Consider the following 15,330-nt stretch of genomic DNA (forward strand, 5'->3'; position numbering starts at 1 on the left):
TGGAACTGGCTGGGTTTGTTCCTAATAAAGCAACGTTTTTTAGTGTGATAAGAGCTTACACCCATCTGGGGTTTTGATCAACAGGACGAAGTTTACATGCTCGTGTGTTGAAAGCAGATTTCCATGAGCCATTGGAACTGCTCTTATGGACATGTATGCCAAAGGTGAACGTGAGTTGGAAGAGGGGCCGACAGTCAGTAACTATTAAGCTAACTGTAAATATTGAAAATTAAATAGTTTTCTTTATATATATTATATAAAGATAATAAAGTTGAAGAGAGCTCGAGCTCCCGGACCTATACTAAATTCTCCGGTAGCTGGAGATGCAAATTCTGAGTTGAAAATCTTCAGCAAGTCGAGGAAGAAAGATGTAATGGCGTGGACGACGATGATATCAGGCTTAACATTCCAATGCTAAGGCGAAGGAGCGTTGAATGTGTTCAGACGAATGGAAGAAGAAGCTGAAGTTGCTTCTGACCAAATCACTTACATTGCAGTTCTATGGGCATGCAGCCATCTCGGGCTGGTCGAAGAAGGTCAGAAACATTTTACCTCCATGACCAAGGTTTACGGTATTGAGCCTACTATGGAGCATTATGGTTGCATGATTGATCTTTTGAGTCGAGCAGGCCACTCCGAAGAGGCCGAGGAGCTCCCAATGAAAATGCCAACGCAGCCTAATGCAACAATCTTGAGTTCTATTCTGAATGATTGTGAAATGTATGGAAACGTAGGCCTTGCCAACAGAGTGAAAAGTCACATGGTAGAGTTGAAGAATTCTAGTAGTGGTGTTTATGTACTTTTGTCAAATATTCATGCCAAAGCCTGTAATTGGGAGGAAATGAAGCTGGCTAGAGATTCGTTAAAGCATAAAAAAATTGGGAAAACACTTGGGAACAATTTTGTTGAAATAAACTTATTGCCTTAGCTGTTGCATGCATTGAATTACGAATATTTCATTTCTGTTCAAACGAAAAATCCAACATCTGTTATGTTATTAGATGATTTTATTATTTAATTTTATTGGTCCATGCAATTATTAAATACTTCTTTTTTAGCAAAAAGTGCAAACGTAACCATGGTCCAAACTAAGAATTGAAAACGCAATCAAACCATATTTTATTTTATGGGTTCATACAACTATTAAATACTTTCTTTTTTGGCAAATGGTGAAGGGAAGTAACTGTGGTACTAACAACTTTCCTTGTCCAACTCCAAACTAAGAAAACAGAAAAAAGATCAAATCGAGCTGAGTCAACCAAGCTGGTAGCAAACATGGTTCTGATAATGTCAATTTTCAATTTCAGTTGGGGGGGGGGGGGGGGGGGGGGGGGGGGGGGGGGACTGTTAGAGATTTTAAGGAGAGAGGAATCAAGAATGATAGACATACAGATATCATGAACTTGAAAGTAAAATGGACTAGTCACTTTGTTTATCTATACAACAAATCTTTTGACAAAATTACAAATTTCATAGCATTGCGATGATTTTCTGGGACCTTGGTTGAGAAAATAAAAGCTGATCCTTTCAAAGCATCTCCTTCAGAATGAGAGACAAAAAAATGAGTTGTCTTTCCTAATAGCCCATGTTTCCTAAAAAATAGTTTTCTTTCCACAGAGAGGCCTTTTCCTAAACCTATCATACCAAAATGAGCCAACAATCATCCTGTATTCTAACCCATTAACACCCCAAAACAAATCATTTAAGCCTGTTAAATCACCTTTTACCTACACTCCCTTCTAAAATCCCATCTGCACCAAAAGCACCTGAAAATTGTAGGTTATTGACAGGACCAGGTAGCTGGAAGGTGATAGAGAAGTGACCTGGCGGGCATAGATTTTTCGATTGCATCCGAAATATTTGTGAATTCTTACAAACTATGTTTTCCCCTGTTGTTGTTACTCCTCTTATTTTCACTTTCCCATCCGGTTCCATGTCGCAGCTGAAACTGTCTGCTGCCATTAAAGAATAGTCTGGTCAGATAAGAGAACTAATCTTGTGCCTGTATTGTTAGGATAACATTAACGCTGCACATTATGGTAGCAAAATGAGAGAAAATCGATCAGTTTCAACAAACACTCACTTTGATCTCTAGCAACCCCTGGAAGAGATACGCGGAAGAAGTATGAATTCTCGTTCTCAGCAATGTCTACACGTCCAATGACTGGTCCAACTTTTCCCATGGCTGCAGTCCCAGTGAGGGAAACTCCAGCTTTGGTGGCAGATACTATATCATCCCACTCTTGACTGGTTGTGAGAGGGCAATATACCATAGCTGGCCCAACCTTCACCATAGCCTCTGGATCTTCAACTCGTGGAGAAGAAGGAATGTAGCTGTGTGGTAGAGGTGGACCAATATATGGCATGCTATTGATGGGAGCCACATTGAGAATACGTTGACGAGGATTTGAAGAATCTGCCTCATTTTTTCTTGTTTCCTCAACCCTGCAAGACAAGGAGTAATATGATCACAACATAGTCTGATGGCACTCTGTCATACCATTCATTGAACGTTGAAGAGATATTATGAATGAGTCTTTAAACTTCCATTCTTTTTCTAACAAAAAATTCCAAAGGATCTCCCTCACATTATGCTCAGTGCACACTCCACTGATCTCAAGGAGTTTCATCCATCAAAAGGAGAACTTCAGGAGAACAAAGATTTTGAACTATAAAGGGCCTGTTTGGTCAAACTATTCGAATGCACACATACTTCGTATTTGAACTATATGCTTGGGTCTACACTTTCCATTTGATCAAATCTATTCCAACGCACACATACTTTCAAGAGAAAATTAGTGGGAAAAAGAAAGAAATTCTAGTCTTGGAGCATTTGGAGGTTAGGTTGGGTTGGGTGGGTAAAAAGAACTCACCCACTGTTTGGTTTGCTAATAATTAAAGAGGGTAGTTATTGAACCCACCCATTTATCAACCTGTTATTCATGTCAATTCTCCCAATTATTCCACTCCTATAATAATTACCAACTCAACTTTACACGCCAAAGTCCCCCAAATGATTTTCTTTCTTCACCAAGGTGAACCTGGTGTGGTTGAAACAACAGATGGAAGATGGGCTAGGATAGAACACAAGCAGATTGTGCAGCCACCTCCAACAATATCTCCTTACAAACATTATCTCTGTAAATAATTTTCTCTCAAACAGCAGCCAAAATGCCACAGAGAGGATTCACTTGATGGTCTAGTTTCTTTTTCAAAGGCAAAGCATGTATTCACGTTACTGACATCAGAAGACACAGATGAATGGCTGGGATTTCCTCAGAAAACAGATAACCAGAACAACACAAGTACCATTATGAGGTACGCATATTTGTCATTTCCTTGTAGCCAACTTCAACGAAACAATAACTCATTTATTTATGATTTAATTCAGTATATATGGTTTTGAAAGAGAAATAAAAGGATAATATCGGCTATTTAGCTTGAGAGTTAAGAAAAAAATCAATAAGAACAAGCAACTACAAACATTGACATGGACCAAGGGAATTTGAATGCGTCTCAAAAAATATAAAAAATCCCTAAACATTTTTTAGAAGTAGTGCAAATTTCAGATATACTTCTATACATCTAAGCAAAACGTCATGGTTCAACACAACTTTGACAGATTGCTAAAGCAAAAGTTAAGGGAAGTCTGAAAATATCTACTTTCCAAATAAGAAATTACTGTTTTGCCCCCTCCAAATCTTTCTAAAATAGGCATATTAAAGAACTCATGAACCCATGAACTGAATCTTTGGTGAAAGCTTTCAACAAGACTCTATGGAGGGAAAGGAACAACTGCCTTTTGGAAAGCTAAGCTTTATTATGACTGCTTAGACTTGTTGCTCTTCTCTGCTGTTAGTGGGTGGAAATGTACAAATTCTTTAAACGACCATAGTCTCAAAATCTCACTAATTTTATATCCAAGTAGAAGACTTTTTTGTAATCCACTCTACATGGTTGGAAGATTCTCCTTCCATTTTTCAAAGAAGTGTAATGAACAAGGTGATCTCTGTCTTACCAACTATTTGATTTCTTGCCAACCAAAGAACATATCTCATCCCAAAATATATAACAGAGCCATAAGAGAAAACACTAATGGTTCATCCACGGACTCCCATTACAAAAGAACCTCAGCATGTTTAAAATCGCAAAACAAAGTTTCCCCTGATTTCCATCTCACCAAGTTCCCTACTCAATCAACCCAAAACCAAAAGCTCCCACTCAACATTAAGCAAAAAATCAAAACATAAACACAGCAAAATGATCACTACATATGCCCACATTCAATTCCCAACAATCAAAACACAAAATTTACCTTTAACTCTTCTTAAAATCCGAAACTAGAGCTCATTTCTCAATATCATAAAAACCCTTTACCCTAATACCCACCTCTTCATACATACAACGTTCAAATACCAATAAAAAGGAGACAGTAGTTAATAAGAAAAGAGAAAACCCCTCCTCTGCTGCATTAACCGATGATGAAGAACAGAAGAGATAATATAGAGAGAGACAAAGATTGCCCAGTCCAATCGAACATGAAGAGATGGAGATACCTAGCCGGAGAAGTCATCGGAGAGTGGCCGGAGACTTTGAAAAGGTTCGGATTTCGTCAACGTATTCAGTAACACTGACAAGGAAATGTTAGTGAAGATGTTGAATTTATAAGGAAGCATTTTGCATAGGGCTGAGATGAATATGGGTTCCCTCCCTCCATATCTTACTCACGTGATGTTTTTCTTTTCTTTTTTAGTCTCTTTTAGAAAATGCAAATAATTTCCAAATTTGTATTTAAATCTAACTATCCATTCAAATAAATCAATAAATTGTTCCAAAAAGTGTTTCCATTGTTATGAAATTGGTTAGAAAAACCATCAAAGATTTCACTTATATCACCATTTAATCTATTATTTTTTACAAATAAATGTCTGAGTTTTTAATTTCGTGTCAAATATATCTCAACGTACTTAAATTTCTTAGACATATTTATAATGTTACTAAAATATAGAAGTGTTAGTTTAATCCTTATTTGCTAATTATTTGAAATAGTTAATTGGTCTTTTATTCTTTAAAAAGACTATCTTTCAAAATTTAAATAAATAAAAATTTATTTTTTTAAAAAAATAAAAACTTGACTAAAAATTTAAATGTTTAGAAAGAAAAATTTAAAATTATGGTTGTTTTTATATATAAAAAACATTTGAGAATTTACATCTAAATTTCCAAAACTAAATAAGTTTTTATAAAATAAAAAATTTCTTAAATTAAATAAATATAAAGATATAAAAGCAATAAAAAGGAAAAAAAAAATACTCAAATTATCTCAAAAACTAAAATCTTTATGAAAAAAACAGTGGAGAAAAAAACTTCCTTTTTAAGTAATTTTCTTTGTTGAATAGTGAGGCCGTTAAATGGAAAGATTCGACATTGGTGGATTCTTCAACATTTCATTTCTTGATCTTCTTAGATTGTGGGGCTGTTGTACTATTGTTTGTTTGATGCAAGCTCAACCAATTTTCTCCTCCATGTTTGATTCGAATGCTCTGCTCTTGAGTTTTTTTGTGGCAATTTCGGGTTTTTCTTTTTGTGGGATTTCTTTTATTTGGTACTACTGATTGCGTTTGTTCTTCGATTCGGCTGATCTCTCTGTGCCATTCATATTTGATTCCTTCCAATTAGGTAAAATTATGGTGGAATTTGAGTGGAACTCAACCCTCCTTTTTCTCTTTGACCTTATCATGATTTATGACTGTAATTGTTGAATTCAAATGGCACTGGCTTGATAATTGGATATAGAACGTTTTGATATTTGGGCCAGTTTGTATCATCTTCTTCACACTTTCAATTAAGAAGTTTTTAGCTGGTTTGGCTTTATTACATTAGTTGTTTGTATCTGGCAAATATTGTTTTGGAATTTCTTGGTTAACTTCATTACTCTTTTCTTTGTAAACCAGCTCAAGCTGACCCTAGATTCTTTTTTCCCTTCATTTTTGGAAGCAAGGTTTTTTTCTCTGTCCCAAAAAGGGAAGAAAACTGCTAGTATGGATGAATGCTGATGCTAATTATACTTTTAGCTTGGTGTAGGTTGAAATTTTGGAATTTGTTAGTGATTGTGGAGATTGTGAGAGAAAAAAAATTGGTTTCAGTTTGTAAATTAGCTTCAGGCAAATGTGGGGAGGGGATGTCAACAAATGTGAGGAGGGATTTAATACCAATCTGTAATTTTAAAATGGCAGTTTGATGGTTGTTTCCTCTAACATTTCTTGTTTCTGGCAAATTATTTGATAACTGCTTACTTCTGCTGGTGACATCCATGTATTCGATTCAAACTTCTGCCTGGCTCATCAATTATAATTTAGGATATTCACTATCGTAAAAAGGTTTTATCTTTCTAATAATTTTGTATTAACGTAATAAAGCGAGCGTGTATTAATTTTATTGTAGTTGTCTTTCACATTGCCTTTTGGTTTTCTGTTGATATTAGAAGTAAATTTATGTTCAAAGTTTAGAAAGAAGCGGTGGTTAAATTTTTGGGTAGCCTTTACTGTATGTAATTATGAATCGATGCATGTGAGCATGTGGGAAGGGAGAGACATGAAAGGGGTATTCTTTCCAGATGATTGTTATTTATCTTTTCAGCATTTATTTAATCTATACTTTTTCTCCGTCACATCAATTAGTAACTTTTTCTTGCTTGTAGATTTCTATTTGGCATCTGCTTCTGCAATGGATGGAAGCTCTCCCCAGAACGCAAAATCTCCTATTCCTGTTGTGCCAACTAAAGCACCAGATAATGACCAACATTTTCTCTTGTACTTCATTGCCGGTATCTATTTTGGGCCTAACCTCAAAGGCAAACCAGCACCGAAGTCTGCTCTACAGAGACTTGCTGAGGAATTGCCTCCCTATACTTCTGATCAACTTGCTGGCTCGCTCATGAAGATGGTGGAAGTAGAGCGCATATTTTATTATGTTTTGAGGAAGGCTGATGAATCTCTTATTATGAAGAGGTCTTTATTGCATCAATTCTTCCAAGGAAAATTTCCTGCACAAGGACGAGATATTAGTTCTCCTCAGTTTCCTGATCTTTTTCCACTTGAATTACATCCTCATACTCGGTCCAAGAATTGGTATAGATATATCGAGAACCTTTTGTTTATCAACAACCCAGAAGTCTACTACCTGAATCCGGAAGATGTTGAAAGGTTTAAGAGGCTAACAGGACTGGATGACTTCTTTTTGGATAGAGATGCAGCCATATCACACAATTCGTCAGCTCGTAAAGCTTCACTCAATGTTGAAGCTACAGAGAATAGATCGAATAAAGAGTTCTCTCCTCTTAAGGATGATCAGCAACATGACTTAGTTACTTCACCTGTTCGTAGTGTTCCATATAATGGTAATTTGACACCTCCACATACCAATTCCGACTCTAATCTTTTGGAGAAGAAATTTGGTCCAGCAATGCTATTTCTTCCCAGACAACCATCTGAAGAAGATTGGGCAAATCTAGTGGCTGCTACAAATTCAGGATTTGCATTGACTGGAACTGCAGCAATGGGACACGTTGGACCAATAATTGGATCAATGGACATTGGGGAATGTGAAGACTCGTACTTGTTTCGTGTGTCTCTTCCAGGCGTTAAAAGAGATCCATGTAAGTTGCTTTTGTTTAATATATTTCAATGATCTGAATATTACGTATTAGTTTTTCTTTTTATAAAAAAGGGAAACAAAACTAATGCTCATAGATACAAAAAATAGGCTAGCAACTGAAACTTAAAAACAAGGAATCATAAAATAACAAAGCAAAAGTTCCGAAACTAGAAGCTGAATCTATTACCGCAACCACTCAGATTATCCCAGAGTATTCTGAGTTATAGTTATATATTTGTATACACTAAAAATAAAGGATATTAGTAAGAACAATATAGTTTAGCCGCGATGATATTGGTTACATACATCACTCATTGCAGATAAGGTTTTGTAATCATAAATATATGTTTCTTTAATTTCTAAACTTCAGAAAGGTTCAATTACATTCCTTTAACTTTGAATTCAATTCATTTTACTATGGTAATGAAATGTTGATATGACATACTACGAGTTAAATACAGGGAGGATTCGACATGATTTTGATAAACAAACGATGGAAACAATTGTTTCTATCAGGTTGATAGATGGAATGAATGTCACTTTAGTTTGTCTAAGCTATCCGTGTGTTCAATATCTACCAGATTATGACCATTTAGGCAACATATACCTATTGGAGTTAGAGACATAATTGAGATCTTTTAAAATCGAAAGACTAAATAGACACAACCGTCGGAGTTAACTAATATATACATAATATTAGTCAGTTTTTCAGTGGGTTTTTTTTTTTTTTTTTTTTTGTCATAAATTGATGAGAGCTTTGATTCATTGATCAGGTGGATTTAACTGTGAAGTTGAAAAGGATGGGAGAGTGGTGATACAGGGAGTTACAACAACAGGTGAGAGAACAGTGAAAAAACATTCTCAAGTGTTTGAAATGGTAACTCACAACCTGTGTCCACCAGGAGAGTTTTCACTTTCATTTCAACTACCTGGCCCTGTTGATCCTCAACATTTCTTAGCTAACTTTGACATTGCTGGGATTCTTGAAGGTGTTGTGATGAAAGATTTACAATCATGAATATTAGTAATTTAATTTCATGCCTTGATTTAATGGATAATAAATGATATCCAATTTTCAAGCTCTGTAGAAGCTGATTTATTAGTCACTTCTGCACTGTTTCATATAGAAGCTGATTTATTAGTTTGAATGTTGGTTTTGTAAAGGGGTTTTATTCAAAAGCTTAAAAGCATATTTTATACAACGGGATGAGATCAAACCTCCGATCCAAATCATGACAATTATATTGTTGAGATGTAAGCATATTTATTTTATAAATTATCACAGATACAAATCATTAACTTATCGAAGATAAGACTTATCGTTCAATATTCCAGAACATCTCGTTTTCTTAGTAATGAAATACATCATTTTTGTCGAGGTTGCTGGACACACTAAATATTACATTCCAACTTAAAACAAAATAATCTTGAAAATTCTGGAATGATAAATCAATGGAAAAGTTAGTTAAGAGGTATTATAACTTCGATTTATATTCGATTAGATAGTCAAAATTACTTCCGAAATAGAATCAAGTAGAATCATAAAACTAAAGATTCTAACCATTATTATTCATAAAACTTACTTTTAGAAATTATTGAATAAAAGTTTATTGGGAAAGATCAATTAGTGTGAAAGCCACATGCTAAGGCTTAACACTCGTACATTTGCAATCAATAACAAGGTCATGAAAAGAATATAGTAGGTTTAATCTTTTGATATTGAGGAATGAGGTTTAAGAACAATAAAAAAGATCAATCAATTCAACCATCTTAATCATTAAATGGTGAGACATCCATTTACCATTTCAAGAGTTCTGAAAATTTTTATTTCCATAGATATTAAACTCAGGAAGAAAACAAAAGCTTTGTTATTTTTCCAGATTTCTAACATTTTAAAGAGTAATACTTGGGTCCTGTACGAGTGTATATCTTTTATTATATAGCGAAAACAAAAGTTTGATGGTATTCTTTCTTTTCAAAAAAAAAAAAAAAAAAAAAAGAACAAGTTTGTTGTGTGACAAACATTGACTGGATAACTAAGAAGGATGAGCCAAAGTATTATCTTATTTGAAGTACTTTAATATTAGAAAGTGATGATTCATATTGAAGTTCATGTAGATCAATAACTAAAATTAGTCATTAGGGTCATTTGCCATCACAGAGACTGTGCAATTGAGAGGTGGGAAAAAATAAAAACCAAACTGTATCATATCTCAATTCATTTAAAACCCTGACGAATTCGTGAAAAAATGGAATACACAAAATTCCTCCTCTTCCTATTCCATTCATGAAATGTTCAGTGTTTGTAATATTGTTGATTAAGCTGCTGATGCTAAAGCCTATTGTAAGGTTTAGTTCAGAAATTACAATCAATGGAGAAATTTTCTCATCTATATTCTTGTGGCAAACGATATCCAGACATCACCAATTTATCTGCGAACATCTTGCCTGTCTTTGGCATCACATGCCAATGCAACGTCAAGTTAAACTCTTTACCTCTCAGATTGCTTCCCTGAACATGGAGAAATACAAGTTAGTCACTTTTCGGTTTAAATCTTACTAATCATCATAAACAGGTTGGAGAAGGCTTTGCAAAAGGACTGGAGATGACCAACCTGATCAACAAAGCGATACTTGTTTGATGTATGGATTTGAAACTTTGCAATCTCTTTGGAAGGTACGATACCGTCCCAAAGTGAGATCTAGAAACCGCATTTTGGAAAGGGATTAAATTGAAGTAAATGTATGAAGAAGCTCCGTATAATGAAATATGTGAACTTTTGTGATTTCAGTCATGAGAAAGGCAAAAACCTAAGGCGAGTCAAGTTGACAAAAGAGATGAGCAGAAACTCACCTGATTCAAGGAGTTCGATGGGGTTTCATATTCAGCAGCAAGAAACACAAAAACCTGTAGCACATATTAAAATGAAGATTATGATAACACTGCCGAATCTCAAGAAAGAATCTCAAGAAATATGTATATAAACAGATGAAACCCTTGTGATCCCCAACGCCATTATTAACTTGAATGACGTAGTTCACAGAATATACAAATAAAGGGAAGAAGCGACAATGACCGCCCTGTGCCAAATGGACATCCAGCTATTTGAAACCTATTAACTTCAGGGATTATGACAATTTGTATGACGTTTATAATAGACCCTCCACGGCAGATAGTTAAGAGTATATAGAAGTAAGAAAGTAAGGGGAGAATGACTTAGGATTTAGTATGAACATAAGGAGTCGGCTGGCGCTTAATGTAACTAGTTCAGTTAGATTGGTGGGAGAGAACGAGTCAAGAGGGTATAGCTTGAATTCTTCAACTATGGAACACTCAGTGTGAATAAACAAAAGAATTTTATCAACTAATTATTTATAACCACCATAATTAACCAACCAGACTGTAGAAAGGATAATGAGAGAAAGCAAAAGAAGAAAATAGTTCGCCATTGCACCTGCTTTGTATTCCACGTAAATAATGACTGCAAGTCCGCTGATATGTTTAAAGTCATGCTAACCTGCAAAAAGAAGCATTCTTTCAAATAATCAAGAAAGAGTAATTGCATTATTTTATGAAAATAAACTCCCATCAATCCCCTTCTAAAAAATGTGCTTGTGCCTATCAACGCCAAAAAATTGATTTTTTTTCAGTGCCTCGTCATTGACCAAAGTGCTTCTGAAGAACCAAAGTGTCCTTCAAGAAGAAAGGAGTACATTGTTTCAGGATAATAAGCATGTCAACCGCTCACACCAAGTCCACCTTTTCACGAAGGGAATAATCACAAAAAAATCAAATATAATTTCCCTAGAGATCTGATCATAAATAGAGAATAATTACTCAATATAACTATAAGGTAGGAGATGATATTACGTACATATTCATCAAAAGCCTTGACAAATGACTCGTTCATGAAGATATGGAGTCACGGAAGTCTAGCTTAAGGGAAAATGTTAGCTCCAAGAAACTTATTCACACTCAATCTCACACTTACACAATCAAACAAAAGAAACCTATTGTTTCAAAGAACTCAACAGAAAGAAGTCCTCTTTTAACTTTTACTTTCCTCGATCACTTTCTTACCTAGAGTGAGAAAAGGACCTCTTTATTATACTATCCTGTGGGATCTTTACTTTCTCAATATATTCACGCATATACTTGACATATTTAATAAATTGCTCCTCATAATTCATATATTTGTGTATCTAAAAATCCATCTAGTAACCAATTTTGCTAAGATTTTTTTTTGAAACGGAGGCAAGTTTCTTTATTAATGTAAGACTCAAAGTTCAAGAGATTTATAAAATGATAATAATAGAGAAGCCTAAAAAAAGGGGAGGAGAGAGAGGATCTTGAGGCACACCCAAACATCTCAACTAGGTTGAGAGAGTTAAAAATGATACAGTTAAAAATAATCTCTTAATGAAATTACAGAACCCCTAATCAAGATTACAGCCAACCCACTATCATTTATCTAAGAAAAACACGGCTGTCCATCAGATAAGAAGAAACAGCATTCGACTGGATTAAAGACCAGCTAAATATTGTTTCCTATACATACAAAGAAAAAACAACAAAATATGGTTTAAGTCTGTTCGGTCTAAGCTGGTGCTTCCCTAGGAGGAGTGAAGAGGCTTCATTTCAATTCATTTTTGGTACTCTCATCAGGAGTAAGGTCATAGTTATTTGCTCTAATGGTATCCTGGCAATGCTGTGGAAGTTATAGCTCGAGAAGAACAACAAGATCTTCAACAAGGAGGTGATTAGCCTTGACGAGCTTTGGAACTCCATTAAACTTTTTGCATCCGTACGTTCTTTTGCCTCTTATAATTAACAGCAAAATCTAAGTAAAACATGGAACTTATCCCAATCCTAAGAAGACGAAACCTCAGATAAGTTACCCAACCATGATTTTCATACACACAAGGGAAAGTCTTACCTTTTTGACTGGCTGCGGGCGAGACAGTAGTCGAACAAGGATCAACCAACATCAACATTCACAGGTACGTGCCCTATTTTTCTAGACTACACGTTCTCCGATAACCAACTTGGGCCTTTTCCCCAACAACTTTCCATAATTTCAAATACACAAATGCCCCATTTCATCACATCAAATAACAAATCATGCAGTACAAAAGGAAAAAGAGGGAGAAAAAGGACCCCTAAAGCTCAACACGTTAGGAAACTGAAATGCCCTTCATTCCTTCTTCTCAAACAAATTTTCACAAACCCAATAGAACCCCATTTCATCAAATGCTAAAGAAACAAGAAAGTCCATGAGATCATACCTCATCATTTCCATTGGGTTGATTTTGAAACCAATTGATGCTCAGAACCTAAGACACAAAAACAAGAAAACCCAAATCAAATCACCAAATGGGTGTCGAAATCCAAGAAAAATGAATCCACAGATCTAAAATGGAAAGGAAAAAGAACCCAGAAAGAGGGGGAAAGAAGAAGAAGGGAGACCTGAACTTGTGCAGTGGGTGAAGGGGAATTGAGGGTATCGGAAAAGGAAGCCAAAGCACAAATGACGGCGAGAATGGTGGCGGCGAAGGTCAGCAAAGCGTTGGCTCTGAACCCAAATGAATGCATTTTTGAAATGGGTTCTTTAATTGAGTTTCACCCAAATTGTTCGGCAGCCTGGAATTGCTTCAATGAATTTAGAGGGGAGAGGGAAAAGGGGGAAAAGGAGAAGAAACAATGCGAGAGTTGGGAAGGAAAATAAAGACTGGCTGGAACAGGGGAGAGAGAGAGATTTAGAGAGAAGGGTCGCATGATTTGGCAATTTTGAGGTCTTTCATTGGAGGGGACACGTTGAATGAACACTGGTACCCACTCCATGGACACAAATTTTGATCGTTATACTTAAAATTCCATTCCACAAATTCATCACTCTTTCATGCATTTCTTTTTTCAAAATTATTTCAAAATTTATAAATATAGTAAAATATTACTCTAATCCAAAATATATTATTTTTGTCTATCATATTTTGTAGTTAATTCGATTCATTTTACGAAAATGGAAGGATTGACAATTAATTTATTCCTCACTCCCTCCTCTATTCATCAACTAAATGGAAAATTTTCGCTCTATTATAAATCAAGTCAAGGGTATAAAAGTATTATTTAGGCTAAGGCCAAAAGCATTGTTTGGGACTTTGATTGGATCAAAGTCCTAAGACATTGTTTGGGTTTGAATTAGGTGGACTCAACTTTCAATAGCAAACCTAATAGTCCAACACTTTGGTTTTGATCTTTGGATCAAGTTTAAGTTGGGTTCAACTTGCACATTGGATTAGCTTATCAAATGATATAATTATTTGAAAATATATGTATTTTTGGATTTTTTTTTTAATGAAATGCTATTAAAGTTTATTAAATTTGTGTTTTTATTAAATTCATTTTATTATTTTTATTACTTTTCTAGATAAAATTATTGATATTATAAATTGTCTTAAAATTTTTGTTAGTTTTAATACTGAAAAAAAAAACAATTTTAAATATTTTAGTTTTTAATACATAAAATATAATATATGAAAATTATATATATATATATATATATATATATATATATATATATAGCATATATATTTGAGTTTAGTGGTCGTCCTAATGGACCTATCCAAAAAATGTTCTAAACGGATTGGTCCTAACTATAAAAATCATAATTCATATCCAATCAAAAGAATAAATGAGTTTGATTAGATTAGTTCGACTAAATATTGACGTCGGACCAAATTTGAACAAATTTAGTTTAATTTTTGACTAGTTATTGGACTATAGACCCGTGGCCAATTTTGAGATGCTAAGGGTCCCACATTAAAAAAATCATAGAGACTCGCACTCCTTATAAGATATATGAGTTACTTCTCTCATTACCAACTAGATTTTAAGACGAAACCTCATACTATCAAACATATAAAGCTAAAAAAGCATACATGTTTTAAATTTGTCACTTGTGTTTTCGCTGAACCTTCATTAATCGTCTTTATCATTAATATGTTTATGCATTGTATTTAACATGCAAAGATAGAGTAAACACAAGAAAAACATATGAGATGTGGTTTGAGAAGTTCAAAACTATTGATACCAAACTAAAACTAAGCATACCTATAAAATTCTCAAGTGAAACATATAAAATATATAATTGTTCAACATATAAAGATCAAAATTTTAATTTAACAACAATTAAACCGATTATTTGATTAAATTAGTCATTTCGTAAATTCTCTAAATTTAATTATGTTCAAAACTATATCACTTTATATTCCACTAATCTACTAGTCCATACCCCATAACTAATTAGAATGTCACATCTACTTTCTTCCATCAATATATACACACACACAACCACTATCGCAAGTTGTGTTCGCTTTAGTCTAAGATAAAAAGAAGAATAGAACTTAACTAAAACGTTAAAAAAATAAAATGACAATCAATACAATTAAAGGCTAAGATTAGATTAGGTAGAAAAATAATTATATTAAATAATTTAGGATAAGAAACAAATTTTCCTTTTCAAATATATATATACACTTACACCAAAGAAAGAAGTTTTCCTCTTAAAAAGAAAGAAAAAAAAGAGAGAAAAGAAGGGATTCGTGTAGCTTTAAAATTACTTTAATATAAAGCTTATGCAATTTATTCAAATGATTGTTATATATGTAAGATTG

The 15,330-nt window shown here is 34.2% G+C and overlaps 4 protein-coding genes across 6 annotated transcripts; 2 read left to right on the plus strand and 2 right to left on the minus strand.

Moving 5' to 3' along the window:
- The first annotated feature begins 151 nt into the window (after positions 1 to 151).
- LOC103499476 (putative pentatricopeptide repeat-containing protein At3g05240) lies at positions 152 to 945 on the plus strand. The gene is made up of 2 exons (XM_008462492.3): positions 152 to 170; positions 420 to 945. The coding sequence occupies exons 1-2, from the start codon at positions 152 to 154 to the stop codon at positions 926 to 928; spliced, it is 528 nt and encodes a 175-aa protein (XP_008460714.2). The 3' UTR covers positions 929 to 945.
- A 438-nt stretch (positions 946 to 1,383) lies between these two features.
- On the minus strand, positions 1,384 to 5,417 carry LOC103495185 (alpha-crystallin domain-containing protein 22.3). Of its 2 annotated transcripts, none has more exons than XM_008456660.3 (3): positions 4,557 to 5,417; positions 2,084 to 2,445; positions 1,384 to 1,952 (listed from the first exon to the last, which is right to left on the minus strand). In XM_008456660.3, exons 1-3 carry the CDS (start codon positions 4,571 to 4,573, stop codon positions 1,717 to 1,719), a joined length of 615 nt encoding a protein of 204 aa, XP_008454882.1. In that variant the 5' UTR covers positions 4,574 to 5,417; the 3' UTR covers positions 1,384 to 1,716. The 2 variants fall into 2 exon arrangements, with proteins under 2 accessions (XP_008454882.1, XP_008454874.1); XM_008456652.3 differs by having other exon boundaries at positions 1,384 to 1,955; positions 4,557 to 4,717.
- LOC103495173 (increased DNA methylation 2) lies at positions 5,413 to 8,858 on the plus strand. Of its 2 annotated transcripts, none has more exons than XM_051084731.1 (3): positions 5,413 to 5,527; positions 6,701 to 7,657; positions 8,430 to 8,858. In XM_051084731.1, the coding sequence occupies exons 2-3, from the start codon at positions 6,727 to 6,729 to the stop codon at positions 8,672 to 8,674; spliced, it is 1,176 nt and encodes a 391-aa protein (XP_050940688.1). In that variant the 5' UTR covers positions 5,413 to 5,527; positions 6,701 to 6,726; the 3' UTR covers positions 8,675 to 8,858. The 2 variants fall into 2 exon arrangements, with proteins under 2 accessions (XP_050940688.1, XP_008454867.2); XM_008456645.3 differs by lacking the exon at positions 5,413 to 5,527 and adding an exon at positions 5,528 to 5,679.
- A 984-nt stretch (positions 8,859 to 9,842) lies between these two features.
- Positions 9,843 to 13,479, minus strand: LOC103495199 (signal peptidase complex subunit 3B). Its single transcript, XM_008456673.3, has 6 exons — positions 13,124 to 13,479; positions 12,943 to 12,990; positions 11,112 to 11,174; positions 10,511 to 10,564; positions 10,272 to 10,358; positions 9,843 to 10,168 (listed from the first exon to the last, which is right to left on the minus strand). Exons 1-6 carry the CDS (start codon positions 13,247 to 13,249, stop codon positions 10,043 to 10,045), a joined length of 504 nt encoding a protein of 167 aa, XP_008454895.1. The 5' UTR covers positions 13,250 to 13,479; the 3' UTR covers positions 9,843 to 10,042.
- Between the last annotated feature and the right edge of the window lie 1,851 nt (positions 13,480 to 15,330).

The sequence above is a fragment of the Cucumis melo genome, chromosome 5 (assembly GCF_025177605.1).
Source record: "Cucumis melo cultivar AY chromosome 5, USDA_Cmelo_AY_1.0, whole genome shotgun sequence".
Lineage (NCBI taxonomy): Eukaryota > Viridiplantae > Streptophyta > Magnoliopsida > Cucurbitales > Cucurbitaceae > Cucumis > Cucumis melo.